This window comes from Fulmarus glacialis, unplaced genomic scaffold (genome assembly GCF_000690835.1).
Source record: "Fulmarus glacialis isolate BGI_N327 unplaced genomic scaffold, ASM69083v1 scaffold38924, whole genome shotgun sequence".
Classification (NCBI taxonomy): domain Eukaryota; kingdom Metazoa; phylum Chordata; class Aves; order Procellariiformes; family Procellariidae; genus Fulmarus; species Fulmarus glacialis.
Window position 1 is genome coordinate 1,568 of NW_009208219.1, and position 26,978 is coordinate 28,545.

Sequence of the window (26,978 nt, forward strand, 5' to 3'; positions counted from 1 at the left end):
TCACTAAAAAAAAAAAAAAAAAAATTACAATGCTGGGTTTTCGTATCCTAGCACACGTATCCTTCACTTTCACATTAAACAGAAATCAGTTGCACAAGGAGTAGTAGCTCCGTAGAAAACTCTTGGCCTTTCTATGTTTCCAGTAGTCCAAAACCAGGAAGTTCTGTGATAAAACATAAAAATCTTCACATCCTTATGCCATTTGGTTAAAAAAATATCCTGAGTTTGTTTAAAAAAAATTTTTTGTGCAATTATTGGGATAAACAGGTTCTCCCCAAAACGCAGTAAATCAGCTTTTGTCACGAGCATCTCTGACTTCTGTCACACTGTTGCCTAAGACTGCATCTAAAGGAGCCCGTTTTTTCCGTATGCTGCGTCCAGAAGCAATAAGATCAGCATATCCCCGCTGGTGGGAGAAAGCATAAGCAGAACGACGGCCAGATATCCCTCGGCGAAAAGCACTCTGCCTTCGCTTCCACTGTTGTTCTTCTGCCATGAATTTCTTACGGTTCTTCTGAATCTTCATGCATGCAAAGACAGATTAGTTTACAGATTACACGGGAAAACAGCTTGTTTGCATTTACTGTCTGGGGAAACAAGCCAATACATCCTTCAACTGCTTAAAAGGAGGGTTCTTTTGTTTAAATTTGATTTTGTTAGAAACAAGAATATATGCAGTAACACATCACCATTTCAGGAAGACTTACTGTATTATTTTGAACTTCATTATTTTCATTTATCTTTAAATGTCTTTCATTGACGTGGATTCAAGATATGTAATTGAAAGGTATTCCTGTATTCTCATGCTGACACTTCTTTAATATCTTTTTAAACAACACTACCACAACTTCAACTATTGTCATACCCATATGCTATTTGCCAGCTCAAGGCTGAACAGAAGCAAACAAAAGCTGTCCACTATATTCTGACAGATAATAACGGAACTCCAACACAGCCCAAACAAAAACAGAAATCAGGCCATCAGTAGCTTCGAAGTAGGCTTCTGTGGTTTTACGAAGTCAAGTGCTCAGCCAAGACAAACGATGAATTAGCCCACACTGAACTGTGTGCTGAGCTTGTACCTGTACCTCTGCATCACACAGAAGCACACCAGGAAGGTACTGGGAAATAAGAACACCTCAAAGCGACGCTCTGCTTTGGATGGCAAAACGTCATAGCACCAGTCGTCACCCAGCTAGAAGGCAGGCTCGGTCTGGCCTTTGGAAAGCCCTGCTGCCACCGTCCCTGCCCACGGGACCTGAGCTCCCATCTCGTGTAGTTTTTCCTAGGGCACACTCAATTATCTCTAATATTAGCACCAATACTGACTCCTGTAAGTAAATACATGCCAAATTAACCAAAATAACTTCAGACTTTACTCACTCTATCACTTTCCGAAGGCCAAATTGTCATTGATAAGAAACGCTGTGCCACTACAGGAAGTAAGCAAATAGCGATTGATAAAATTATGGTCAGCCAGAGGTACGGTTGTCTCAGAGCATTTGGAGCAGTACCTAGGAATAAAAAGAGCAAAAAATTAGTTTATGACAGATCAAGTAAACTAGTTATAAAACACAAATAAGATACTAAAAGCCACAGCTTCTCTCCTGATGACGTAACATTTAGGTATTCTGTTGTGTATCACAACAGCAAGCTTTTATTCAGAGACTCTACTATGAAGAGAGCATAATAGGAAAGAATATAAAGCACTTCTATTACAACATATCCATATTCATGTCAAAGCCCTTTTAAGAGTTACAGAAGGCTGCAAGACAAACGCTTGGTTGAGATGCATAGCTTTTGTTCCGCTTTAAAACATGCAAAGCAAGAAAAACTCCTCCCGGTATGGTTGGTATGTATGTGGTCTAGAAAGCAAGCAATACTTAGTAGCCAAACACCCAATCTCATAGAACGTTCTATCAAACTAAGTAGCAGTCACATCTTTATAAACTTCTGAAACGCATAAAGTATTCAGGTAGAAGGAAGTTATAAAAGAAGTGTAAAACATTACTTAAAGGTCAAAGAAAAACACTGTATTAGAGGCAACTACCTTTTTTCAATTGTGTTCAGCTTAAAAATGAGAACATAAAATTGAGGGGGTTTGTTATTTTGGGGGGGGTGGATATTTAGATCCAAGGCAACGTAAGAAAGATTTGTCACTAGGAAAATTAGGAAGCGCAGTTTTCCTCAGAAAAAAATTTCCTAATGGCTGCTACTTACACCTCCCCGGACTTCCAGCAAAATCCCAAGGAGCTGCTAACAGCATTTGGCTCTGTCTTACTTTGGTCTTTTACCTTCCACTGATCAGTTAGAGCAACGTGGCAAACACATACCCTGCCAGATCATCGCATTCCCTTTACTTTAAGCTGCCCCACCAATTTTAACTTAGTTTTCATTTGCAGACTCCTACTGCTGGGCAACGTCAAGTTCCAGCTCATTTTCATTGAAAGAAAAGAAATATTCCAATAAAGCAACCTGGCCCCAAACATAAACAAAACCCTTCCCTGGAAGTGAATTAGTATTTAACATCATTTCCTTTCACAGGTGTCAGGTTCATGCCATGACATTTTGGCCATCGTTCTGCTCAAGTTACAAAGCTGTGTGAGACAGGAACAAGAAACACGAAACACAAGGACTGACCTGTGAACTGAAAGCCAGAAGGAAAGAGAACGTGGATTCCAGCACTGTGGAAGTCAAATGTAATACCAAAGTAAAGTGCAATACTGCCAAATACTGAAAAAGCATTAACAAAAGTCCAGTAAGACGTATCCAAGCCAATCTGAAAGCAAACAAAAGCTCCAAATTAGTTTATTAACTCAAAATAATGTCAACTACTCTGAAGACTGACAGCGTTTTGGTCAAGTCATCTCTCATCCAGTTACACGTCAGCCAGAGAGAAAGCATCAACAGAGAAGAGAGAAGGCAAAAAGGGGAAGCTTTTTGCATATTATCACGGTTTTAGTAGACAAATTTAGAAATGTGACCAGAAAGTGTTTTCAGAGCAACAGAGATCAGGAAGCTAAGCTTACTTGCCTGAAAATTGACGACAAATATAAGAGAAGATGCTGCTGTGACAGCAAATGACTGATAATCTGAAGGTGCTTCTCCATCTTGTCCCATAGTTTTAAGGTAAGCTCCATATGGTATGAAAAAGATTATCAATGAAGTTATAGCTCCATGAAGCAAACTTAAAAAGAATTTCTTGTAGTTAAAAAGTAAATCTTTCTGTCCCAAAACATACAGTCCAGGGAACCGAAGACTCAATTTGTCGCTCACATCCTTAATAGAGGGGGAAAAGAAAAAAAACCAAAGTTGCTGCGATTTCTTGGTCTCAGTGTGAGCACTGAAGAAAGAGTAAGAAGCTCAACTATACAACGTCCCAAAGGAAATGGCAGATTTCTTTTCCTTTTCAAATAGCAGTGTGGGCAGCAGGACTTTGCAGAGTAATACATGCAACTAGGAAGAACCAAGTCTGGAGGACATCTCTCACAAAGTTGTCACATATCCCATTTCCAGGCTTCTAAGTTTTTAGCCCATTATTTGCAAAGACAAGAATGTCCACAGTTGCACAGCTCTTTACAGCTATGTGTTGTGTTGCAGTCCTTTCCCTAGAAGATGGGGGCTATCATTGCATGTCCTGACTTTAAGTCAAATACTCCAATATTTAAGTCAAATTTAAGTCAAATACTCAAGTGAGAGCTTAATTTGGTACTGAATTTATTTCTTAGCTTTTATCACAAAAGAAAGCAGAAACATTGATTCGCCTAATCAGCAGGTAAACCTTGTATGGAAAAACAAGCGGAGAAGGCCAAAAGCACTTGTCCCACTGAATTAAAACAAATGCTACACACCAAGACTTCCTGTCAAATACAGTCATTTAAAATTGTGCAGTGCCTACATCTTCAGCTCAGAAGGGTAAGCAAGGAGTATCTTTTCCATTAACAAAGCCGCCTGTTGCTGTGCTGTGTCAATGATGTCATGGAATAGCAGGCACTTAGAAGTATTTTTAACAAATGTTATTAGCACTGAAGACCTCTGACCCAATTAACTTTGGCTATTTCAGTAACCCTCTGCTTATTGTCTCTTGTTACCTCACACACTGGGAAGAAGAATACGTTTTTAAAAACCAAAAGACCAAACAAAACCCCCAAAATGCCTTGTACATAAAACAAAGCAACCAGTTTCAGTGTAATTAAAGACTTGATGTTAGATGCCTTTGGATTCATCTATTGTTTACAACATGGAGAATACCTGGTCAAGCAAGCCAACTAGCAGAACCGGGAGACTAGAATACAATACATTGTACAGCGTGATGAACCAGTCTTCATAAGCTGTCTGCAAGAAGAGGAGGAATTTCAGTAGTTAATGATTTCTTTTTGATTACACCTTTTCCTTTCAATTCCTGAGAAAATTCACACGTGCTCTACTATAGCATTAAATTACCTGTCTCAGTGTTTACCCAAAAGGCAAGCGGCATCTTAGCTCAAAACTCTGTTGAAACTATTTTTAGCCTGTATTAAGCTGCCCCACTCCTTATAAAACCATCAGTGTTACCTGACCTGGAACGCTATCAAAACTGAACACCTCACACTAAGTATCATTCTGGTTAGCATAACTGCACTTGTGACTGTGATGAGCACTTGGCATCTCGCATACAAGTTTGGGAACCCTGGTTTCTTTTTATGTTCTTTTTTTGCTCTGTCCTAGGCATCCACAGTTTCCATCACAGGAAACGGGATTAACCTCAGGCAGGGCTGCTTGTCTGTGACTACGGCCCTGACCCTCCATGCTGGTCCATGCAATGACATCTGCCTGTCTTCTGGTTACGCCCATGGAGATGCATCTTAACTCTTAAAGTCCTTTCAACACAACCTATCAACACTATGTGAACTTCGAACACCACCAGTTATAGCAAGCACGTTTCAAGCCATCCTAGCCAGCAGTTTCAAGATAAAAAAAACCCTGAGTTTGCTTTCCTACTGATATATACATGCACCATGTCACTTCACCTAGGAATATCTTAAGTAGCAGGGTTGGGAAAGGTTTCCCAAACCGCTATATAATAATCTCTTTCTCCCCTCCTCCCTGTACAATCATGATACTGACATTAGTGTTCTGAAATCATAACCAACTGCTTAGCTTGTAACTAACTAGCTTAGTAGTTATCACCTATTCTCCTGCAGAAATTATTGATGATAACTTCAGGTTCCCATCACTTCCCAGGTTAAGCCTTTGCTATTCTGCACTGACAAAAAGGAAGATCTGCTTGTTAATATTACATATGAGCATGCCTTCTTACCTGGGCAGAAAAGCCATTGAAGAAGGAATACCAGATGTGGACTAGTGTAAAAGCAAAGTTTTTGTAGAAAAAATATCTTAGAAACTTGCACATCCTAATGTAAGACCATCGTCCGTGGACCAGCAGCAGTCTTTGGAGGTAGCGGAATTGCCCAAAAGAGTAGTCACTTGACATGACGGCTTGCATCCCTTCTTGGCCACTGATTCCAACTCCAATGTGGGCAGCTAAGTTAATGAAACAAACACCACACACTGTGTTGAACAAAGGGAGAGGAACAACATGACTGAAGGCAAATCTTCTATCAGTTCCTATTCTCTGCTTCAGGTTCTCCTGCCTCATTTTATTTCTGTATACAGCACAAAGGCTGCATTAAAGACTAACACAACAGTGCATAAGCCCTTCCTTGCCCTGCTATTTAATGCTCACGTCTCCATCGTTGCTTGGATTCTCTCTCAGTGCTTGTTCCGTCAGAATGGACACTGGGAAATTTGACCAAGGGAGAACTAAGCAACGAGACAAAGCAAGCAAACCCCTGAACGAACTGGCCAGGCAGTTTACAAACAGACTCCTAACATAAACCATATCCCAGAAGTTTCTTTCTCAGTGGGATTTCTTAGGAAGTGGTTCAAAGAGTACCAGTTGCAATACAGCACGGCTAATACCTCCAAGCAAGGGGCAGCTAAGCTATTGCTTTGTTCTTTACGTTACACTTTTGTAACCCACAACATGGTAACAGATGTAATTCAAGTGCCTTCTCAGGGAACATCTACAGAAAAAGCTAAAATACATCAGCAAAAACCACTAACCATTTCATAAAGGGCTTCCTCAAAAAGGGAAAGCACAGGTTTAGAAGCTAACAAAACCCAAATGACGTTAACGTGGGTAATGGAATAGATGGTAGAGTCTTCGGAACAAAGAGTAATAGCGAAGAGACTGCAGAAGAATGCCCAGAAGAGGTCTTTCCTACTGAGAGAAGTTTTACAGCTGCCTTACTTTTAATCATGTTTACATCATTGGCACCATCCCCAATAGCCAGAGTAATAGCTTTCTTGTATTTCTTCACAAGCTCGACCACCATGGCCTTCTGCTTTGGAGTCACTCGACAGCAGATCACAGCCCTGCATTCACAGGCCAAATCAACAAAATTCTGCTGCTGCTGTTCTTTGTAAGCTTCAGCCCTTCTTCTCTTCTCAGTTTGATTTTTTTTCTCTTCTGCTGTTCTGGGGAATTTCAGTTTAAGTTTATTTTTCTTCTTTTTCTTCTCTAGCAGGATTTCATTCTGTGTAACAAAAATATTTTATGTTTCCTTCTACTCTGCTTCAAATTGCACTCCAAGTACTGCCTATAAAACACACTTAACTTCATTATGCTCCCATCACCCATTTATAGCGTTTTAATAAAATGCTCATGCAGACAAGTGAACAAAGAGCTACAGAAACAATGAAAAGAATGTACTTGGTGGGATTAACAAAAGCAGAATGCTTGTATTTAGTGTCACAGCACTCCTTGCAGAGTTCAAAGGAACATTTCTTCTGATGGGAACTAATTCACTTTTGAAAACATTCTGGTATTTAAACTTCCCTCCTACTTCCTCATCTCCTAAAGGAAGCACAACCATGCCCAACACATGTGGAACCGTCCTATAAATACCCAGGTTAGCTCTGGGGCAGTTCAGCTGGGGTAGGGGGTAACAGAGACCTGCAACTTTATCTGATGCTCCTGCTAGATTACCTTTAGGCAACCCCAGCCTGTTTCCTATGCCTTATACACAGCTGTACATTTCTTTATACAAAATAAAGATTTAGGGCTGGAACTGAAGCGTGGCAGATGGTCCTTAGCTGTTCACTGGACTTTCTCCTTTACAGGTGTCTGTAAGATCAGCGTGCCAACAGGGTGGGTAATAGTCACGGAATTACTGCTAGTCACCTTTCTGCTAAAAGCTCTTCTCTGCTTTCTAAGCTCCTGTGAGAGCACTATATTGCAGGACTGAGCAGGAAACTTGTCTTCTGTTTCTACCCTTTCACTCCTATCTCTCATTTCAAGCACAATTTCTGCGCCTACAGGAAGCCATGCATCCTGTAGCACTGGCAGTATCTCCTTCTCGTTTTTTTTCCATTAGACCAGAATCCCCAACAAAGAATAAACACGCTGAAAATCAGACTGTGCTTTTGCAGGGGCTTGGCTTTACTTTGATGGCAGCTACCAGGGTGATTTGAAAGGCCCAAGACGTTCCTTATTTTATTGAGCACTATTTTCAACCTTCAAAACCAAAAATACCAAACAGATGTGTTCAACTGGCGGCACAATGGCCAAAGAATTTTCATTGATTGGTTTAGCAAAGCAGACAAATGAACAGAGTCCTCAGTGAAGGACACTGTGACTTGGTGGTACCCCCAAAATCTCAAATTCTCAGGAGAATATCTTTTGTACATACCAACCAGGAGCCAGTGATTATTAAAGCACGATCTCTACTACCCTGGAAGAAGGGCTCGTTCATTCTTAGAGAGGAATGTGTACTTGATCCAGCTCTGTTCCTCTGGTTTTCCAACCTAGTTTGAAGAAGAGCACTGGAAAGAGAGGTGGATACTATAATAGAAAAATCGAGGATAAACTTTAAGCCAGATCAGTCCCAGACTGAAAATCTGCAAAAAAGAAATGCAATACATGCTGCAAGGACTTTTTTTGCCATATATTAGGCGACGTTCTAAGCAGTGCTAGAGCAACAGTGAAAAGAGGATCACACTGGTTTGACATCCTTTCTGTTTTGCAAATAAGGAAAAATTTGGAAAAACGAGTCGGGAATAGTTGTGACACTGTTACAAGGTCCTAGTTCTCCTCCCAGCCCCATGTTGTTTTTCGTTGGATCTAACCATTTTGACAAATTCTTTATGACTAAGCGCTGAATACCTTGTGATCCATTGTGTTTTTATAGCACAGGCCTGTACTGCGTGGGAGCATGGGATAGGGTGAAAGACCAGCTGGGGTAATGCTGGAGTTCAGGGACAGGCAGCGAGAGCAAAACCTGGCAAGTACGCAACTTTGGACTAGGGAGAGACCTGCTTAGCCCACTCCAGGTGGGCTCCAGACTTGTCTGAGTTACAGGACAAATTTAATGTCAACAGTTGTTGACCTAGAATGTATAACCTCCTGCAAATAGGATATCACCACCTCTACCCACAATTAAGAGGCTGCCTTGTAAAATCACAATTCCATAAAAAGCAAAGAAACAGACTATGTACAGCTGAACAACTGCCAAGAAATACTGTTCAGTCATTGAAGAGTCACTGTGGGATAAACCAATGTTACTGCTGGGTTAATGTTAAAAACTGAACATTTTTAATTCCCACAAAAGAAATCCTTTGTGCTTTTCACTTGCCTGATATCTTCTCCATAGCAGATTGTTGTTTCATCTGTTAAGAGTTCACAAGAAAATCCAATATTTTCAGCAGTTTCTACAATAAAAAGTAAGAGAGGAAAATATTTACTTAAAGTTCTGTCAGGAGTAACTGTTGGGAGCAGCCAGAAGTACCTGAAGTCCTTTTAAGTAATTTTTAATTTTAGTTCTATTTTTAAGTAAGTTATGTTTCAGTATGAGAAGTTCCCTTTCATTACCACAGTGTGGATGAACAGGAAAAAAAAAAAAAATCATACATAGCACAAAGAAGCTGGGGGAATGCTTGTTAATTATATGTCATACAACTACTGTGTGGCAATGAAGGCTCAGTGGGCAATGGATTTAAAGTCAACAACAGGGAATTATATTTCCTATGCAACACTTCCTATGAAATGTACATTACTGTGGTGGAATGCATTGTCACAAGGTGTTTCGAATGCTAAAACTGTTAGTGACCTGGAAAAGTCTATCAGCCAATTCATGGAAGAAAGACCTACCAGGGCCTATTTGACTTGATAATGGAGATGCTGTCTCCATGTCAGCGCCATTACTCCAAAGGCATTGCAAGAATCAACCACAGGGTATGCCACACTATCTTGCCCTGTCCTTAACTCTGGATTTCTTGAACCAAGGCTGTTGCCAGCGTCAGAGAGATGCTGGTCTGGCTGCACCTCCATCCAGGCTGTAGTACAGCCATTCTTACTTACAAATTTAATGCCATTTTTTGAACTGACTTAACAAAATGTGTTGCTGGACTGCAGACTAGCGACTACCAAAAGAAAAGCAAATCAGTCTCTGTCAGCAGCACTTGTGATTATTTGAAAAGTAAGTTTTCTCTGTAAAAAGACAGCTTTGGTACCTGCCCTCTGAGCCAAGCAAGTCTGATGTTAAAAGCAAGCTCTCCTGCATTTGCTTTGCATTGGGAAAAGCAGTAGCTGGATACTTCCCTACAGAAGACAGTCACAAAATCAGTCACCTAGGCTAATCTGTTGGAGGAACAGAAGTTACACAGAAGCCCATCCAGTAACTCTGGACTGGCAACAGCTAGAATGAAATTCTGCACCTTGTAGAAATTCCTCCAGTTTTGATTTAAATGGACTTTCATACTAAGCTTTTCTAGAAACACATGCTTTATTTCTAGTCTGCATTTGTCCCAGTTTATCTTCTACCCCTTATCCTGTTTCTACTGGTTCTTTGGCTGTAAGTAAACCCACCTTTTTTGTCACCAGTAAGCACCCAGATTTTAATGTCTGCTTTTGAAAGTCTGGAAATAGTTTCTGGAACACCATCCTGTAGTTTGTCTTCAATAGCTGTTGCACCAAGCAGCTGGAAGATATTTGAAATGTAGGTATTTAGTAGGATAAACGTATAAAAAACTGATTTATTTTCAGTAGAGAATGAAACTACTCTGGGTATGTCTTCAAGCCAAGGTACAGCTCAAGCTAAGAACTCAGTAAAGACAAACTCTTGCATATAGAAGTGACCACACTGAAATACATGTACTAAAATACATTCCCCTTCATTCTATTAAACTCTAAAATTTGGCGTGGCTCTAAAGCCAAAAAAATACTGAAAAGATCTAAATCAGAATGTCCTAATAAACAAAGATAATTTATTTTCAAAAAGATCTGTTTCTTCTTAGATAAGAATAAAAGTACACTAAAAATTTAAAGCTCGACTTACAATCAAGTTTTTTTCTATTTCCTCATATACTTTGTCCAGAGCTTCATCACGATTAGTTGTAGCTACACTGGCCTCCACAAACTTTTTATTCCATGCTTCAAATTCATCATGACTAATGTCTTTGTAGCACAGGCAGAGTGTCCTAAGAGTTTCATTTGCAAAAATCTGAAAAATAGTTAAAAAAAAAAAAAACATATCCCCAAAACTCTTAATTTGCAATCTAAACGTAAGAGTTAAGATCATAAGCATTTGGTAAGTCTGATAAAACAAATCTGACTGCACAATTAGTCCTGGGTATTTCAGAAATGCCAAAAATTAAATTATAGTTGACAAATAGAACAGAGTGGAGTGATCTGGAATACTGATAACTATGAAAAAAAAGCATGTAAACAAAATTTAAGTTCACTTCTCAGGAAGAGACAATGAATGCATTTTTAAGAACATGCATGAAAACTTCTATAATTTTGATTATTTCTCAGGTTTGGGATGACTTGTAGAACCAATTATAGGTCTGCATTTGTTTTAATAGCTTAGGAAAAGGAAATTAATAATTATAGTCACAAATAAACAATTTTTCATTTAAAAACAGCATATAAAATACAAACGTACATCTAGTGCTTCTTCTGTAGCTTCTCTCTTCAGATTCCTTGGGTGCAACCGTTCATAAATTACTGTATCAGCCCCTTTACAATATAGCCTGATATTTCCACCTGATTCTCTTACTGTGGAGTAAAATATGAGAGGTTGGACAAAATGTTAGAGTACATTTAAATAAGGAATAGTTTCAGATTAGATTTTTCAGTCTACTGCTGTTAAGTACCAAAAATACAAGATCATGTTTCTTCATCATCATCTCCAATATTGTTCAATTAAGTAACTTGGTTGACAAGTGCATTTCCTCTTCTCTTTCATGACAGGAGAGGATATTTAAACTCCCAACGACTACGTTTTTGATAATGGTTCATACAGTATTAACATCTCACTTGCCCATAGGAGCTGGGCAGAGACATACACTGGAGAGATGATACACCATAATTATAGCCTTAAAAACAACAGATCTCTAACTGATTCAAGACTGACTTCTTTAAAGATAGTTGAAATTAAAACTAAAGAGCTATTTATATCTCAACCTGCATACCTAGTGTCCAATAGCTAGAGGAACATACAACTTGTTTGTTCTCTGGGGAAAAAGGGGAATAAATCATCTTTGCAGCATTTCTTCAAGCTTCTACTAAAGGGACCCAAGATTGTCTTCAGCAGAGGCCACGTCTGAACACCAGGACTGTCTAGTGGACACATTCACACCTAATTATAAAGCCTCTCTTTTGCTATACAGAGCTATGTGGATTAAAATATATCATAGGACTGTGTGTAACACAGCCGTAATTCTTGACTTCAACTTCCCTTGCACATACTTTTTCACCTATGAAATACAAATGACTTCTTCTATAAATGTTGGTTGTAATCAGCTTACCAATGACAGACATCCGTTTTCTATCACTGTTGAAATCCAAGATAGCAAGGACATCGTAAGTTCTTTCAATCCCCATTTCACTTATAGTGATGGTATTTTGTGTTCGTGAAAGAAAAACATAGCCAAAGTTTCTGGCCGCCGTAACCAGGGCCCCTTCGTCTGGGGAAGCTGCTTGGTAATTGAGCTGGCCTGTGTCATTGAAACAGTGAAAAGAAGAGAAAGCCAGGATATACCTGAGCATTACAGGGGTACTCGGACACCACGGCTAAAAAATTCACACCCATTCTTCAGAGTACTTGAGAGCTAGACATGCAATGCCACATCCTTTCCTTTTCTGAAGGGAGGTCTAATACACTGCTGCAGCACCAGATAGCAGTGCACACGGAGGAGAGGGATTAGGGACCCCCTCCTTCTTATTACGTGTACTTTCCAAACGGGGTAAGTCACTGAACCCTCTTCCCTCCAGGTATAAAAGCAAAAACCGTAACTTCTCTGCCTCAGAACAAATATAACTTAAATATCTTAATTTCTCAATACATTCATTTAAGCATTTTCAAAGGAAGCTCCAAAAGACAAATCCTTGGCCACAGACACCAATATAATGTAGTGGAAACAACCCCAAAAACATTAGTAGGAAGAGCAAGAAAGGACAGGAGACTGCTGGTTTCACAAAGATCTCGCAAAGGTAGAAGTAAAGCTGTATTACTCTTCATTCTAACGGAATCTTCCAACCTTATTTTTCACATTCATGAATTCTTCAATAGCCATTCACCTCTAAATTTAGTTTGTCACATTTTTGTTATTCATTTTGGTTATTTGCTGCCAATACTCTTAGGACAGACATACATGATCTGTATACGTCTATGGCGCTGTGCTTCAAGGAGTAAGAGCATGAAACCCTCATGCCTGTTTTCACACTGAAAAAAGGTGTCCAAATGTGTCTGTACTTTCACAGATGTAATGTGGAACCAGAGACTATGCTAGTGTCATTATTTTATTCAAGGTTTATGCTTTTGAGATTTTAAAGATATATTCGAACAGAAAGAAGACCTATAACATGAAAACACAAGACCTCTGTATAAACTATTCCCCTACCTTTCTAAATCTGCTGTTATTTAAGATGCGCATTTGCCACAACTGTAACTGTCATAAAGACAGTCCTCCTTCCATAAATGGTCAGATAAGTTCAGCACAGGGAATAGCACCGGCTCTTGCTTTTGTTTAATTTAAGTGCCTAGCACTCCTTCTCACTTAGGGGATTAACATTAGTTTCGGACCTCTCCCTTGTGCAACTGGATTTGAATTATTGTTTCCCCTTACACAAGAAAAAAAAGCACCCGAACATACTCACCATCATAAGTGTCAACCATGACTGTGTGACAAATAGCAAGCAGAAAAAAGAACTTTTGAATTTCTGGCTCTTTTCCAGATTTTATTTGCTCTATCAGATAGTGATCATAGAACGAGAACTTTCCGTCTGCGTACATGTTCCAGCTGAAATCCACTTGCTGCTTAGAAAACAGAAGAGAGAGTTTGAGTTATCTCATGTGCAGTTGCTTTGTGCCTACCTTCATCTCTTGACACTTTGGCAAGGGAACGTCCCCTGTCCTACAGACCGCAGTGACTTCAGCGCCAGATCAGATCGACCTACCTCTGGGTGGCTCTGAAGCTGCCCTGCTCCATCCCGGCAGTCTCCTGCAATGCAAGCACCATCAGTTAGAAGGCACGGGACAGAGTAACAAGGTTTTTACAACTCACTCACAAAGTAAAAAATATATAGAATATCTACCGCACTAGAACAGCTCAGATTTTAAAAAAAAGCAAGTTCTTTCACAGCCCTTAGTATCTTTGTATACTAGTGACACCAAAGCAAATATAAGAAAAAAGCATGCGGTGGAATTGTCATGAAACATCCATGTTGGTGTAACACAGCTTTCACTGTCAGAAATTCCTCATCTCTCTTCAGGAGTTAGGATGTTGAAAAAGCACATGGTGCTAGCACACTGCATTCTTTGTTATTTGAACCGACCAAACAATAGTTTTGGAGCACATATGCTGCATCTTCTAAATACTGAAATCCAGACAAGATTGGAAATGGAAGTAACTAACACTGAAATGAAAAACTCCTGTTCTTGTTAAATTTTCCTATTTGTTTCTAGATAAATTTTGTCCCTGAAGCATTTCTACCAGAAGTAAAGCATTCTGTAAATTACTCATTTCTGACTTTTCTACTGGAAGTTTCCACTCAGGTCCATGAGTTTCCCCTTTTTAAAGGGGAAACCGGTGGGAAAACCCCAACAAATCAATTTTACTGGAGCTTTACTCAATGCCAGGACTAAATCATGGAAGTTCAGTTGAAACTAAAAAGACTCACGTGCACCCAATTTCAAACAAGCATTAAAATTCCTACTCATTTATATAGATTGGTCAGAGGCTGACAGCTGTGCTATACAGGGACTTGCAGGGTCGTTCCCCTGTGCTCGCCATGGTTTTCACTACAGGGCGCAGCAGTGTGGCACAGACTTACCGTATCTTTGGCCGTTTATGCAACATTTTTTAAACGTCATGATGTTCTGTGTAAGCGTTCCTGTCTTATCAGAGAAGATGTAGTGGATCTGCCCCAACTGCTCGTTCAGCGTGGTGGTTCTGGCCTTCGCAGCCGTGTCCTTCTCAGGGTAATACATTTGCAGGTCCCAGTTTATAAAATAGCTTTGGCCCAAACGAATCACTTCAACACTAAATGAAATAAAATGAATTTTCTCACTCCCAGCTGCATCTCATATTTCAAAATAACGACATATCATCAGATCCAGGGGACTCTGACTATTCTCCAAGACTCAAATTGCTTATATAGCCCAGGAGCTTAAGACAAAACAATTACATTTACCAGCACATTACAGAGCACCATCACCCCTACACAGGCCACTCAAACTGATGTCGGAGCACACAGCTCAGCTTCAACAACACCGCAGTAACTGGGGAAAAGCCTCTACAGTCTTATCAAGCCAAAAGTATCGATGGTGCTGCTTCCATAACAAATAGAAACCCCACTTGGGAATAGCATTTTAAGTACAATTTGGAGAAGAGCGGATAGAAGGCTGGATGACTTCAAATATGTTACAGACAGGTTTGTCAAAGGCAAAATTATTCATACTTCATGGAGCAGTAAGGCCTCTCTTTTGAGAATAAATCTGGAAAATACAGTTTTTCCATTTTAATTTTTTTTTTTTCCAAGTAGTTTCCTTCATGCACTGTGACTGCAGAATTAGCCTGAGAAGTTAAATGCTAGCAGGACCAAGTCTCCAATTTTGTCAGAGATCATTGCTTGGGAGAATTTTTTCCTTAGTCGAAGTATAGAACAAATATGCTTAATACTGTAAGAAAAGTTTGATATCTTTAAATTCCGAGTCAAAGATCCTTGAGTGATGATTTTATATGAAAGCAATACAGATCACTTTCTTGTAAAATCTCAGTGAAGAGGGTGAGTGTATCCGGTGTCTTTTCAGTAAGACAGAGAATTAATATGCGTTGTCATCCAACGTGAAGCTGCATTTGTTACCACCAACAGGAAATTAAGTTCATTCACTATTAATGCATAAGTTAAGTAATTCAACCCTATCACCAGTTCAGCTATTAAAGGCCAAGGTATTTACCTACCTCACATAGAGGGAAATGGGAACCATGGTGTTCAGAACAATGATATATCCCCAAAAATTAAGAAAGCCACGATACGGAGGACTGAAGTCTTGTGCATCGTAGAGGTACCAAGACGAGTTGCCAATCTGCTGCTCCCAGTAAGTGTGTCCAATGGCAAGGCCAGCCGACAGCAGGATGAGGACGACAAAGATCTACAGTGTACACAGAGAGGCCTGTGACACTTCAGAAACACTTCCTCGACTTAAATCCCAAATCTCCATGTTTAAAATAGAATATTACATTTATCTGTAAGCAAGAAGGGGAGCAGACCTTTCCCACAAAATGGTCTCTTCAGGTCATCTGGGTTGTAATTTTAGTCTATTCCCCAAGCACTATTTTCATGTTTTTATGTTTATTTAAGCAAGCAGCGAATAGGGTATGCGAACATGCTCGGAGCAGGGACAGAACCGCAATCGTGCTGAGTTAAGTGCCTCTGCCTGCCAACAGGCCAGCGCCTCTCTCCTCCTTCCCCGTCCCAGAGAACCACACTCGGTAGAGTGCAGGTTGCAGGACAGTGAGTATTCCTCATACACACACCCCACGGGTGCTGGCCAAGGACAAAACCCACAGGTGTTGAATCTTTCAGGCTGAATGGACCTCTGGACCGGGGTCCTCAGGTCTCTGTCCAACCGTTCAGTGCAGACAAGCAGAAGCACCTGCAACACTGGGTTTGAAGCATTTTTCCACATCACATAGGCTGCCCTACACCTGCAGTTTAGGGTCACAGATTCTGCCAACAGCAAGGCACCTTTTTAGATTCCCTCCTACTTCATCCCAACTCATCAGGTCAAAGCAAAGTGGAAAAATACTTACTACACCAAAAAAAAAAAAAAGAAGTTTCCTAAATTTGCATTCACTCTATTCACTTTAAAATGAACTCAAACATCTGAATTTCAGACAAAAAGACTTACAGTATAAACCATGTAATTCATAAGGGAGTCAATTTTTGTCCTTTTAAATCTCGTCTTTCCACTATTTTTCATTATTTTTGTATCAGCACCTGAAAATAAAGGAAAAAAAAAAAGGGAAGATACAATACACAAACAAGTGCTAGTATTACTATTTTACAAAACTGGGACATAAAATACAGTCAATGTTTATAAGATAAAGACGTCATTTCACTCTATAGGGCATGCTTTTAGTTGGTAAATATTACACATGTTCAATTCATAAATACCTGCAAATATGACCACTCCATGGCAGAATTCTGTATTCCTGATTTTACACCCACGTAACAAAATCTTATCAGCATCCAGCGAATAACTGATGTTTCTCCAGAATAATGTTCCTGCAAACTTATCCAGTCGGTTATTAGGTTCTTCACATTCAATTAGACCTAAAAAATTTGGAGAATATGTTTAATATACAATATACAATATACAGTTAAATAAAAATGCATTTATTTGCACCCACCATAGAAGTAGTTTTACTTCATGAGGTGGTTTTTTTGAGAAAATAAGTGTTCTGAATAAACAATTTCTTTGAAATTTAGGGTGTACAAATACTCAGTGCTGTATTGCTGATATTTTAAATATAGTATCTTAGGGTGGCACTTTGCTTTCCAGATTGAAATAGCAGAAAGAATTCATTTCTGCACCAAGACCAGTACACACAGCATTTACTGCCAAATAGGGCACCTTTTGTTCACCTTTTCTTTTAATATTTCTCAAGTTTTAACAAATGCCTGCCTACAAGAGCATATGTCTCTCTGGATCTTACACTCTAGCATGAAGGCAGTGTTCAGTTCATTTTGCCTTTGAAGACTTTCTAGCAATGATCCCACAAGGAGAAGACAACCTTCATGCAATACGTTGTTATAGATACACATTGCCACCGTGCATTGCTGCACTGCGCAGATACCTGAATACTACAGCTGAAAAAGTGACATTTTACTTTGACTCTTAGGACTTGCCCTATTCCCACTGCCTACTTTATGATTGGCACTTGATGCTATATATTTGCATTTCCATCCCCAAAACTGAGCTCATCCTAAAATTTGCTTCATGCTGCAGTTACAGTTATCAAAACTGTGTTTCAGAAATAAATAAAGAAATGTAAATGTCAGCATAACTGCCGATTGCTACAGAGGAGCACAGAATGGCAGTTTCAGGCCAAAACACTGCTGTCTCTAGCCCTGAACCCCGTCTCTCATCAAGACTGGTGGATGTGCAAGGAAAAGTAAAATTACAGGCACAGACCACTGGAACACTTTCACAGTCTCGCAGCAAGTTGCAGCCAACAGAACTCCTGAACCAGAGCCGATGTCTTTGTGGGCAGGCTCTCCTTCCACATAAATTTGCTCAAGAGACGTTCTTTGAAAGCACAAACTTTTTACATCCACAACATCCTTCGGCAAACTGTGAATTTCAGCCTAACTACTTATTGTGTGAAAAAGCGTCTCCCTTCTGTTTATTTTGAATTTGTCAGTTGCTCATTTCACTTCACGTTCCTCAGTTCTTATACCAGAGGAAACCAGGAACAGTCCCTACTTGCTTACTTCTCCATGTCACTCGGTTTTAAGTCTCTTTCTTCCTCCTTCCCTTTTTTTTTTTTCCTTTTTTTTTTTTTAAAAGCATTTGCAATTTTAGGATTGCTAAAAAATTCAGCTTGAGATAAAACTCTGTGTCAGATCTCAGTAAAAGAAGGGATTTCTGCCCTTCAAGTTTCCACAACAAGCACAGAAAGCAGCTAGATCATAATGATAAATATGAAAAGGACAATAGAAGACAAAAGCCAGGAAGCCACTAACTGCAGAATCACAAGCACCACTGGCAACACTTCCGTCCCCACCCATGTTCTATTTACTTGTTCTATAAACTGCTTGAGCAACATTTGAATAGTTGTAAGAATATAACCGTACAAACCATTAAAGTCTGCCATCGCACTTTCTTCTTGAAGGTATCTGTGCGTTACCTCAAGTGCCATTTTGAATTTTAAGTTAGTCTCGCTAAGGAGAAAGGATAAAAAAGTCATTTTATTGAAAACATGGATATAGGGAAGAAGTTTGAACAAAATTAAATTAAGCAAATCATTATGCCATAGGTACCAACCTCCTGTTTTGAAGCAATGGCAAAGCCATGCATTTCCATGAATATGAAGCATGTGACTAGTTCTTACACTGGCTGATTTTCTTCACATGTGAAATCTTACCCCTTTACCTCTGCTCACTGTAGATAAGCGAAGCTTCTCAGAATTATTGTTTTGCTAATGCAATTATTAAGTTTGAAGCAATGGTTATTTGAAAGCAATATTTAATAACTGATACTGTTAAAAGCTCCAATAGAGAACAAATCTTTTGCAACACAAACAGAGCCTTGTTTTACACGCTGTTACAAGCCATCGTTTTTAAAGATTACTAAAGGTTGAGTGACGAATACACTGCTCATTCGGAAAAATGAACATTTCACCTCATTAGGTGAAGTCCGTATCATTATGGATTTCTCTAAAAGAATTCAGCACTAGCTTTTCTGACAACATGAACTAAAACATTTACAAAGCAACATGACAGACACAGTAAGATTTATGCTATCTAAGCAGTTTCTATGAAAAACTTCCACAGAAAAACATGTATTTTTGTTTTCCCACTGACAGGGAATAAGAAAAGTTTTAAATAATAGAAAAGTCCAGATTGGAAGAGACCTCTGGTAATCAACAGTCCAACCTCCTGTTGGAAGCAGGACATTAGATGAGATTATCCGGGGCCCTGTCAAGCCAAGCCTTGACTGTTCCCAGTGAGAGAAATTCCACCACTTCTCCGGGCAACCTATTCCAATAGTAAAAATTATCCACCATGCGAACAATTATTCTTGAATGCAGACAGAATTTCCTCTGGAGCTACTTATATCCATTGCTTCTTGTCCTGTCATTATGCATCCTTGTGAAGAAAATATCTTCACTCTAACTATCTTTGAGATACTGGAAGACTGACTGAATCACCCTTCTCTTCTCCAGGCTGAATAAATCCAAGTCCTTCACCCTTTCTTTATATGTCACGTTCTCCAACACTTCAGACATCTTTGTGGCACTCCAGTGGACCCTCACCAATTTTTAATGATCCTTGAATTGTGGGAATCAAAAACTGGACACAGTTTTCCAGGTGTGGCTTAACAAGTGACAAGTAGAGTCTGAAATACGCACTTCTTGCTCTTTTACCAATAAGCCAAAATTAAATCCAAGAAATCCTTTAACAGAGCCTTACCCATCTAGTTCAGCTGTCTCTACGTAGCAGAGACTGTTTGGTTCTGAGCTGGAGAGCAGCAAAATATCAGCCTAGAACAACAAATAAATAAGCATCAAATAAATCCAATTCAAGATTCATACAGAACTCTGTAGAAACATAAAACAAGTATATCTAAAGCACTTACAGGAACGAAAGTATTTTTCTTCAGACGAATGATATCACCAACTTTAATATCTTTCCATTTTGTGTTTTTGAACCTAATATCAAGATAGTTTAATAATTATTACTATTTAATCTAGTACACTGTGCACTCTATAAATCTTGAAATATTGAACTTTCCTTAGTACAAAAACATTACGTCTTGGTAAGGTGTGTTTTTTCTTTTTGGAAACTTTTAGATGGGGGTCTGTAACTTAGAAGTCAACCTACCTCTTCTCTTCCCTCTTCACCTATATATGAATTTCTGTCCTTCTCTCCAAAGAAGTTGCTCTTAGCACAGATTTAGTGCCACAGAATTTAGTTTAAATTACTCCTTTGGGCAATTCTCTTCCATTTTTAATTAGGTTTTCACACAGACGTGTAACAGAGAACAAAAAACTGAACTTTCTCTATCACCTATGGTTTAAGATCTGTGATGAAACTTAGCAACAAGGCAACAAACATTACTTACAAAGTTAGGGAGGGAACAGTACAAACCTTCCATCCCTGATGACTTCGCATATTCTATTATTAACCTCGTTGTCCATCCTGTGACGAGCCTGAAAACCAAGAGTAGAGAATGTACTCCCTACTGCGTATCACAGTTAAAAAAATTAAAAACACTGGGGTTTTTTGCTTTTAATATTAACAAAACATGTTTCTTACAATGTCATCCACTAGGTCTTTGACTGCAGTTATTCCCAGCACCAAGAGTAAGGGCACCAGCGTTGTATACCATGACAGGGTAGTTATTTGGGGAATCGACTACAAAAGACAAATAAAATCAGTTCAATACAGGATTATTAATCAAGCTCAATTCAGAGACATTTTAATAGTGATCCAACTATAACATAAGAAAGAAAACCAACACATCAGAGAGAGAATTTTAAGTCAGGTTGTGAAGATGAACAAAATTCTTGGGGGAGAGTTTGACCGTGCTGCCCTACCTCAGCATCAGCTTCTCTTGAACAATTGTAGTTGCTCATATTTTCTGTTGGACCTTCTGTTTCGTGAGGCCATCATGTTTTACAGAGTAAAAGAAACATCTTTTCCCCCTGAAATTCATGAACTCTGCAACTAGCTCATCCTAGCTAACACAAAGCTAGTGTAGGTTTTTCCAGACTTTTGTTAAGATGGGCTTAGTTTCTGTAGTAGTTCAGATCTAGTCCCTTACAAAGTACCCTTCAATTTCGTGACAGGACAGCACTGAATTGTGTCATCAGTATTATTCAGCTCAGCAGATTAGTACCTCAAATTCACTTCAGAGTTAGTATTCTCTCCGACTTTCTTACCTGCAAAATGAGAAGAACGAGGAAATAGAAGTTGGCTGCTCTTTTAAACTGTTCAAACAGATTCAATGGTAAAAAAGTGACAGGGTTGTACTTGTACGTCTTAATTGCATTTCCCTGTTGAAGAAAACGAAATGTCATTTCGAACAGCAGATTCTTCTTACATTACAAATGTACAATGCATATTTTTAAGTAAAGCATTTTACTAATGAAATCTTTCCCATGAACTTCGTTAGAGTTGTACCTTTCCTCAACAGTTTAACATGGGTCACCATCTTAATGAGATAAGGCAAAAAAGGTCTATTTCACTGACATTAACATACCCCAAAAAGCATCTCAGACTGAAGCTTTAGCTACACTGAGGACTACAGGGCATTGCACAGTCACACTGTGGGGAGATTACAGCCTCTCCCCAGGTAAATGACACAGTGCACATGGCACTGCCAGATGAGCACAGAGAAGGGGAGGAAACTTCAGTGCTCTCCTCCTCGGCAATCTTCTCTGTAACGCCTTTAAACATTATTTGCTAAATACACAATTCACTATTAGGCATATAATTGGTCTCAGGCATCAAACTACAAATAATGAATCCAGATACAATTAGACTGATAATTAGACTTATTCACGAGGGACAATGTCAGATCCAGCAAAGGTTAACTCTCATGAGTGCCAGTCACTACCTAGTCCAAGCATGAAGGATTTCCATTTGAATAGCTCCAGTTGTAGCAGTTTTACTAATAAAAGTTCATACTCATGCATGAGATAATCCTTCCTCAAGTCGGCAAGGCAGGTATCTCAGCAGGTACAAGGGAACCACATGAGCCAAGGCATCACAGATAAAGCCAGACAGTCCATGTGTAACCGTGCAGCCCAAGCCTCCGTGACTCAAAACGAGCACCACATACAAGCACCATAGCTTTATTATTTTGAAAAGTTAAAAAATTAGGAACAGGGGAAAAAAAAAAAATTCGACCTTTTGTCTTGATAAAAGAGATAAAAATGTCTCCTTTATCATAATTAGGTGGATTTAGAATGACACTGTTTAAATGACTAGACATTCCCAAATGTCTATTTTTAAGACTGTCCCAGTCTAGCTTAATCAGGATATTGCTTAATACTACACTGAGACTTCTTATATGAAAGACGACTCCTATGCAGACATTTGCAACAGCCGTAGTTGAGCAGATAAAACTTGGAATTTGGACTGAGGACACCTAGCTTCTAATTCTCTATCTCATCTTAAACAAGTCTCTTGATACCTTGATTTTCCATTCACAAACCCAAAATCAGTTATACTTCCCCACCTTTGATGGAAGTCCTAAGGAAGTGTTAATTGTGGCTTTTACACTAATCAGCAGTGGTTGGAAAGATCTTACTGAGATTAACAAAGTATTCACCCTGACAAGTACTATTAGCACATAATGGAGATAAAGAAAACTTACTGCATATTTGCTTTTTTTGAAGCACAGAAATATTGTTCTCTTAAACTGGGGCTGTTCATAGAAGCGTTCATCATTTGCTTTAACTTGCCAGCTGCAGTCTGGAAAAGACAAGGCAAAATGGGTCAACATCTGATTGTTACAAATCTGCCAGTTTCAGGTGTTCTCTCAAATGCCATCTTTTAAAGGTACTTTCAATTGAAACAAGACTGGTACATGCTTTTTAGTACATAGTCTAAAAAAAGGTTTTCAAGAAGTTTCCAGGCTATTTGTCTTTATTAACAAATAAAAGGTAATCTGAGGTAGGAAGAAGTGGTGATTAACAATTTGGAAGTTCTATGAGAAACTGAAAACCTATCAGGTAACATTTATTCATGCTAAATTCCTTTCTTTCCCCCCTTTTGGTGGTTTTGTTTGTTTGTTTGTTTGTTACACCTGTGAAGCAGGGTTTCTCAGTCTTTCTAGAAATGAAAAGGTCCACTCAACTTTTGAAAACAATTATTTCATATAATCATACTGTGCAATGGTTTTCATTTACAACCATAAAAAAAGTAAAAATCTGAAGTGCTCATTTTATTTCTTCAGCCATCAATTTTGTTTGATTGCTTGAAAACTCAGGAACATGAATTGCATTTTGCGGTAAAATTTAAGAAAACTAAACAAGTGATGTCTGCAGCAGCCTTTTGAAGTTTTTGACCATAAGCTGATAAAATTGCTTACAAAGCAGCTGAGCAATCTTGCTTCCTTCTGTCACCTTCAGTATTTAGCATTTAAAACCTGACTTGACATACAGCCTCCCTAAGGAAAAAGTTTCTAGAGGACTTGCTAACAAATCATCCGTCTCCACCTTAAAGTCCCTATCATTAATCTAAGTCCTACAAAGTCCATCTTTAAATGGGGTTCATCTAGGATGTACACAGCTTTTGGCTGACCACTATTTACCGCCAGAATGCCTCCTCCTGTCAAGTTATTTTCCATGCCCGCTCTTTCACAGGCTACCTCTTCAGATCCCTTTCCTGTGCTCAAGCCTGCATCACCGATAGCCCATTAATCCTGCTACCCACACCCACGAGTTCAGGCCCTGCCCACATCAAAGAAACTCCCCGCTGAACTCATTCAGCAGGTTTTTAAGCCGACCCACAGGAGTCCTTTGCCTGCCTGGGAAGGATGAGGCAGACAGTATTCTGAAATTCAGCTTTCCCGACTCATCAGACAAGTATCTCCCCCGTTTTCCCCAACCCCAATTGTCCTTAATGGGCGCTCTCTTTGGTTTCACGGGATTCTTGTGACCTAAGTGCACCCAGCACTGCGGAGCATGGATGGGGTGAAACTCCCGGAGGCAGAAGCGTGGGGTGGGGACTGGCACACGCTGCCAGGGACCCGCGGGGAAGCAGTGTGAAGGTGCTCCTGGGCTGCTGTGAGGGCCACTGTAAGGCAGTCATGTCTGATAAGGCTGACTCAGACTTAAAAACTCAAATGCAGACACAAAGCCTCTTTTTTTTTCTATCCAACACATAAAGCAAGTTCTCGTTGGACGTATCCAGGATCTTTACCGTGACTATACAACTTTCATTTCCAGCATGTTGGTTGCAAGCTGAGAAGATAGTAGAGAAATATTTATCTCGCTGTAGCACTTGTATTCAAGACTGCTTAAATGAAAACATACAGCAGATGGTGAAGATACATTGTGCATCCTGGTCAGGGCTTATATAGAAGTGCTCTGAGTCACAGGGTTTCAGCTGCCTTGTGTAAAATTTACAAAAAAATTTTGGAGGACCAGGTTTTGGTTTAAAAGAAGATAAGCATTACTAAAGTGCATGAATTGAGAAAGTTATTAATGACAGGACTGAAGGAAATTGTAAACATGTCTACAAGAACATTTCTTCACCACATTCACAGAAACATTGCAGTGTTGACGAAACCTTAGCACCCCAGATGGAAAACTGGCAAATTAGGTCTTAAATAAAACCTGCAGGAAGGAAGCTCCCTGAAATTACTTTAAACTGCTTGAAAGTAATATTAATACCTAATATTTGGGAAGCTGCATCAGTAATTCATCATCTTTAACGGAACATAAAGGGAAAACTGTCTTTGCTGAGGGGAAAAAAAAAAAAAGAAGCAAAAAGCATGACATTTTTGTAGCACTACCTGAATATAATTAGCTACTGAACCAGTCAGCAGATTCTACAAATTCTGCAACTTATGCCAGAAAACTATCTATCAACCAGAAAAAGCAGGCAGAGGATTTAAATAAACAAACAAAAAAACCCAAAGGGTCTAAAGAGGAAAAAAAAAAAACCTGACAAAGTTTGTCAACTGTTTACAAGCTCTATGATTAGAGTACCGGCCTACCAAGCCTGCGTGGTAACATCTCTTACCTCCTTAAAGCTTTTGCCCTAGCTCAGAGTTCAAAGGAACTCTGGCATATCCATAGCTCTAGTCCATATTTTGGATAATCATTTGGGTAACATTAACTGTATAGACAGCAGAGACTTGTGGTTACACTGAACTAGCGGGAGTTATGAGCCCTTTGGAGGGCAGAATCAAAACTGATCTCCCTGCTTTCAGATTCTCTCCAGTTCTCGAGGATAAAGGAAAAGGCACAGCACACTTCAGAAGAGAAATTGAAGGGGTAGGAGGTCCTGTTTTAGTTTTCTTTCTCTCTTTTTTCTTTTCCTTGTGCTTATGCTAGGCCACAAAGCAAACCTGTGGTTGCTGGCGTACTGTGGCTACGAAATAAAATATCTGATAAAATAAGAAGGGGGAGTGGAGGGAGAGAGCAACAGTTATGATGAGAACTCAAGAAAATATGATGGATGATGAGAGGCTGAAAAAACTATGTTTATTCTATAGACTATGTTACCTCAATCATCATAAAAAAAACCCCAAACTAAACACGTAATAGGTGGTTATAAAATGAAAACACATAGTAGGCATTTATAAAGTGAGAGGTGATCTACTGTTCCCTATTGCCACACAAACAGGAAGAAATCTATATATATTAAACAGGCGGTGGTTAAATAAAAAGTACTCACATTGCAACACAGGAAAAAAAAAAATGTATGTAGGGGAGTCACAGACTTTCCTTGGACCTGTTCCTTGGTTAAGAACAGGTATGTCTAAAACATACCAGCAAGGTTCCTCCCATCTATGTTCCTACGCTGGTGGCAGCACACAGACTGAACTTGACGGGTTTCTTTGAACTCCTACTCACCTTGCCACCTTTCTGTAATTCTGAAACTACTGCGAATAAAGAAAATCGTGAGGCCACAAAATTAGCACTGGAGCTGAAATCTCATCTGCGCAAGACAGAAAGCAGAAATACATGGAAACCAACTGACTAAACACAGCAAATTGGCTAATACTGGTTCAAGTTTCCAGATGATGGGGAAGACAAGTATCTGAAGTCCTGTTCGAGCAGTTCTCGGACCACAGGCTATGTACATCTAGGGCCTGCCTTAATTAAGACGAGGTCACCATGCAGATCATTAGCTTTACACAACAAGCAGTGGCACAGAACTCTGCTTGCAGGTTGGAATGAAGCTGATTTTCGTTCTGACATTTGTTAAACTGAATTGCCATCAATTACTCCTCCACAAATTCACATAAGCCATTCCAAATCCTACCTAACGAATAAGCACAAAAATCAAATTGATCCATGCATAGCTCAGCCTCTGTATTCAGGATCATTTGCTACCCAAATCAAGTTTCTGTCATAACGTTACCTTTTTTCAATGTCTCTCGGCTCTCCTCAGTGTTTCTGTTGATTCGGTTTTGTCCTGGTTCAACCGCAGGCTGCCGACTGTCCAACTCATCCTCCGTTTCATCATCACTGTATGGCATCACCTCATCGTTAGGCTGGGAATCCTCATCAAAGGTGGTCTCCGAATCCCTTTCTGAGATCATGCTGCTAGCACCCTGCAAGCATTTTATAAAAGTTAGGGAAAGGAGTTAACTTAGCAAATGCTGGAAACCACGTCTCCGTAATTTTACTCTGTTGATGCACCAAAAACCATGTTTGAAACCAGTTTGCCTGGGACAGCGTAGAGCATGGGCTCGATTTTCAAGCACAGACCAAAGTCATGAGGCAGTTATCTTCACAGCAAGTCCTTCATTACTGTTCTGCTATATGTAATTACACGTGCTCACACGACAGACTACGGAACGCCCTGTGCTCATGACGCAGCACACCTTGAGTGGGATGTAGGAATTAGGGAGCCCACAAACACCTGACTCCCAGCGGCCATTACACGGTCCCCTGCGGAGCCACAGGAGCCAGAGCCCTGCTTGGCCACAGTGGGGCCAGGCACTGGGCAGTGCCGGGCC

The 26,978-nt window shown here is 39.6% G+C and overlaps 1 protein-coding gene across 1 annotated transcript; it reads right to left on the reverse strand.

Annotated features, from left to right (window-relative positions):
- Positions 1 to 289: 289 nt before the first annotated feature.
- ATP8B1 (ATPase, aminophospholipid transporter, class I, type 8B, member 1) lies at positions 290 to 26,558 on the reverse strand. The gene is made up of 27 exons (XM_009576401.1): positions 26,378 to 26,558; positions 22,656 to 22,753; positions 21,217 to 21,330; positions 20,591 to 20,689; positions 20,423 to 20,484; positions 19,911 to 19,983; positions 19,745 to 19,815; positions 18,411 to 18,493; positions 16,724 to 16,882; positions 16,458 to 16,546; positions 15,508 to 15,698; positions 14,378 to 14,586; positions 13,502 to 13,545; positions 13,202 to 13,358; positions 11,851 to 12,039; positions 10,986 to 11,098; positions 10,377 to 10,541; positions 9,908 to 10,019; positions 8,676 to 8,751; positions 7,734 to 7,866; positions 6,293 to 6,578; positions 5,300 to 5,523; positions 4,252 to 4,335; positions 3,034 to 3,279; positions 2,641 to 2,779; positions 1,384 to 1,514; positions 290 to 520 (listed from the first exon to the last, which is right to left on the reverse strand). Exons 1-27 carry the CDS (start codon positions 26,556 to 26,558, stop codon positions 290 to 292), a joined length of 3,759 nt encoding a protein of 1,252 aa, XP_009574696.1.
- Positions 26,559 to 26,978: the final 420 nt, after the last annotated feature.